Source organism: Humulus lupulus, chromosome 1, assembly GCF_963169125.1.
Source record: "Humulus lupulus chromosome 1, drHumLupu1.1, whole genome shotgun sequence".
Lineage (NCBI taxonomy): Eukaryota > Viridiplantae > Streptophyta > Magnoliopsida > Rosales > Cannabaceae > Humulus > Humulus lupulus.
Window position 1 is genome coordinate 122,087,257 of NC_084793.1, and position 3,822 is coordinate 122,091,078.

General features: G+C 46.1%; 1 protein-coding gene across 1 annotated transcript; it reads left to right on the forward strand.

Annotated features, from left to right (window-relative positions):
- Positions 1-524: 524 nt before the first annotated feature.
- Positions 525-1,121, forward strand: LOC133821135 (uncharacterized). Its single transcript, XM_062253618.1, has 2 exons — positions 525-650; positions 726-1,121. Exons 1-2 carry the CDS (start codon positions 525-527, stop codon positions 1,119-1,121), a joined length of 522 nt encoding a protein of 173 aa, XP_062109602.1.
- Positions 1,122-3,822: the final 2,701 nt, after the last annotated feature.

The window sequence follows — 3,822 nt, forward strand, 5'->3', positions numbered from 1 at the left end:
GACATTTTGCTTCTTTTCCAGACATGGACTCTGTGAACGTGTTAGACATTTATAGCACTCCCGAGACTCCCGCGGCTCCCCCGAGCAAAAAGAAGGCAAGCAAGAGGCACCCTGGGGAAAGCAGCAAAGTGCCTCAGGCTAAGAAGCCTCGCAATGCAGGCCCCATGGAGGACGGGCCCTCAACCAATACAACTCCACCTTCTCCTCGCTAGTAGCAGATTCCCCCTGCTCCAGCCGGATCGACTCCACCTCTAGCAGCCCCAACCGACCAGACTCAGCAGGCCGGCCCTGCCTCGACTGGGGGCGACATAACTAGTTGCGCCTTAAAATCGGTCAAGGACAGGGTCGCGAAAATTGTAAAGCACGACCGCTGCCGGGAGGTGATGGCCGCGACAGAGGCGATGGACGTCGACCTAATCCTAAACCATGCCTTGAACGAGTTTACCAATGTAAGTCTTCTTTTTCTACGGAGATAGCCCTTCTACACTTTACAATTAGTCTAACTTCTCCTCTGACCTCAGGCAATGCTGACCCTTACTGCCGGCCGTCTCTGCTCGGGTGCTGTTACCGAGCAGGCCAAATCTTTGGAGCAACGGCACGCTGATGAACTTAAAGCTGCTGCAGAGAAATATGCCAAAAAACTTGCAGTGGTGCTCGAGGAGAAGAATAAATTGGCTGAGGAGCTGAAGGAGAAGCAAAAGTCTCTGGACAAAGCCATTGATTAGAGGGACCAGTTCAAGGAGTCCAACCGTGTCAATTACCGCGCAGCCAAATTGCTTGAGGAGGACCTGGCTACGAGCAGACAGGACAATAAAACCTTGGAGGGCCGGATTGAGGAGCTTGAAAAAGCCAATGCCAGTAACTTGGAAAGGTATAAGAATGCCACTCTCCGATGCTTCTACGATTTCTTGAAGCAAAACCAAGGAGCAACCTTCGAATACCTTCCTGAGAATGCAAGAGACGCTGAGCTTGCTCGCTGTGCTGCTCGACTGGCAGAGGAAGAAAGGGCGAGGATTCCTACTTCCCCTGAGATCTCGCTGGCCACTGGGATAGACGGGGCCGAAAATGAGGCTGCTGATGTTGTCTATCAGGGCCCTCCTCAAGATCCTCTGGCTCCTTGATCTTTTTCTGTTTATATTTTATCTTTTTAACTGCATGACCTACGGGTCGTGATGTAAAGACAATATATTTTTATTGCTGCATGGGCAACCTTTACTTTTATTTGAACAATTACATCCGAGTAGCGACTGCTCGCGGTGTAAAAGGATACATTTTGATATTATAATATATTTGTATCTTATTATAACATCTGTTCGCATGACCGAACTTAGCATAGCACTTTGGTTTGATTTAACAAAATAACAAAATTTTGAAAAATACTCTAAGTATCCTAGCATGCTTTCACTTATTTTGCTCATGTGTTTACATACCTTTTAACGATATGCTTTGCTTACTTATACCTTATATGCCCCCAAGTGATCGAGGAGCTTTAGGTCCTTGGTCACTTGCCTTGACCAAAACCTGCTCAAACATTACTACTCGTAGCAATATGATTAGAATTATAATACAGCAAAACAACACACGTAATGAGCAAATACTTGTAATAAATACAATAATGGCAAGAAATGACTGGTTGCGCACAATCCCTTTTATTTCTCGTAATAAATGGGCTAAACATGTCTGTACGAGTGATCAATAAGATCTTACACTTATAAGCGATCGGTCACATAAAATGACCAACCCTTTTTCAAAACTTGTATAAAGTAAAATTAATACAAGCCAATTCTTTAAGAAGAATTGTTCATTGGCAATACTTGCGCAGGTGTTCACCATTCCAATAGCGAGGAACGAGATCTCTGTTTAAGCGTGCAAGTTTATAGGTGCCTGGGTCAAGGACTTCATCAATCTGGTATGGCCCTTCCCAATTAGGTCCGAGTACTCTAGCAGCTTGGTCGCGGGTGTTTAGAAAATCTCTTCGGAGTACAAGGTCTCCAACATTGAATTTTCTTTCTCGCACTTTAGAGTTGAAATACCGGGAGACCTTTTGCTGGCACGCAGCTACTTGGAGCTGGGCTTGTTCACGCTTCTCATCAATTGAGTCCAGGGATTCCATCAATAGCTGCTATTAGAGTCTTGGTCGTATGTTAATCTGTGGTACGAGGGTGGATCCAACTCGACAAGCAATATAGCTTCATACCCATATGCCAAGGAAAACGGGGTATGACCTGTTGCTGTTCGGTGGGAAGTTCTATACGACCAGAGCACTTCAGGCAATTGTTCCGGCCACGCTCCCTTAGCTTCTTCAAGTCTTTTCTTCAGGGTATCCTTTAGCGTTTTATTAACTGCTTCGACCTGCCCATTCGCTTGGGGATGAGCGATTGAAGAAAATATTTTGATAATACCATGCCGTTTGCAGAAGTCTGTGAATAGATCACTGTCAAATTGGGTGCCGTTATCCGAGACGATCTTTCTTGGTAATCCATATCGACAAACGATATTCTTGACTTCGAAGTCAAGCACTTTCTTGGTCGTTATGGTGGAGAGTGGCTCAGCCTCGGCCCACTTGGTGAAGTAATCAACGGAAACCACTGCATACTTTACACCACCTTTCCCTGTAGGCAAAGATCTAATTAAATCTATTCCCCAAACTGCGAAGGGCCATGGACTCTGCATTTGCTTTAACTCGTTGGGGGCTGCTTGTGGGATTTTGGAAAATCTCTGACACTTGTCACATCTCCGCACGAACTCCATCGAGTCTTCATTCATGGTTGGCCAGAAATATCCTTGCCTTAGGATCTTTTTTGACAAACTTTGCCCCCCAGCGTGGTCCCTGCAAAATCCTTCGTGCACCTCTTTCATCAACTCTTTGGCCTTCTCCTTTGTAATACATCTGAGAAGTGGCAGTGAGTATCCCCTTCGGTACAGGATCCCATCGACCAGGATATACCTAGCAGCTTCCCGCTGAAGGGTCCTGGCCTTGTTTCTGTCCGCTGGTAGCACGCCGTTTGACAGATACTCTACATATGGCGCCATCCACGTATCCGCCATTTGGATTACCAGAGTGGTTTCCACTGCTTGGATGCTTGGTTCTGATAGTCGCTCGACTGACACTATGTTCAGAGTATCAGCATCCTTCGCACTTGCCGACTTTGCCAAAGCGTCCGCGTTGGAATTCTGATCGCGAGGTACCTACAAGAGATTGTATCTGTCGAACTGGGCTAATAGATCCTTCGTTTTGTTTAGATAGGTAACCATCTTCAAACCTCGCGCCTAGTACTCTCCCAGGACCTGATTCACCACCAGCTGAGAATCATTATAGATGTCAAGCACTTTTATGTTCATATCCTTCGCTAACCGCAATCCAGGGAGTAATGCTTCATATTAGGCCTCATTGTTAGAAGCAGTGAAGTCAAATCTAATTGCACAGTGAAATCGATGCCCTTCCGGCGCTATCAATATCACTCATGCTCCTGCGTGGGATTCGTTGGATGAGTCGTCTGTGAACAATTTCCAAGAGTGTGCTTGTATTTGACACTCAAGCTCTCTAACTTTTCAGTCTGTTCACCACCCGCGAGCTCTGTGAATTCGGCGATGAAGTCAGCCAAGGCTTGTCTTTTTATTGTTGCTCGCGGCAAGTAAGATTTGTCAACTGCCCGAGTTTGACTGCCCACTTTAGCAATCTACCTGCAGCCTCTGGCTTTTGTAGGACTTTTCGAAGAGGTTGGTTGGTCAAGACCGTAATTGGATGAGCTTGGAAGTAAGGCCGCAACTTCCTAGAGGCCAAAACTAAACAATAGGCTAACCTTTCGATTGGTGGATACC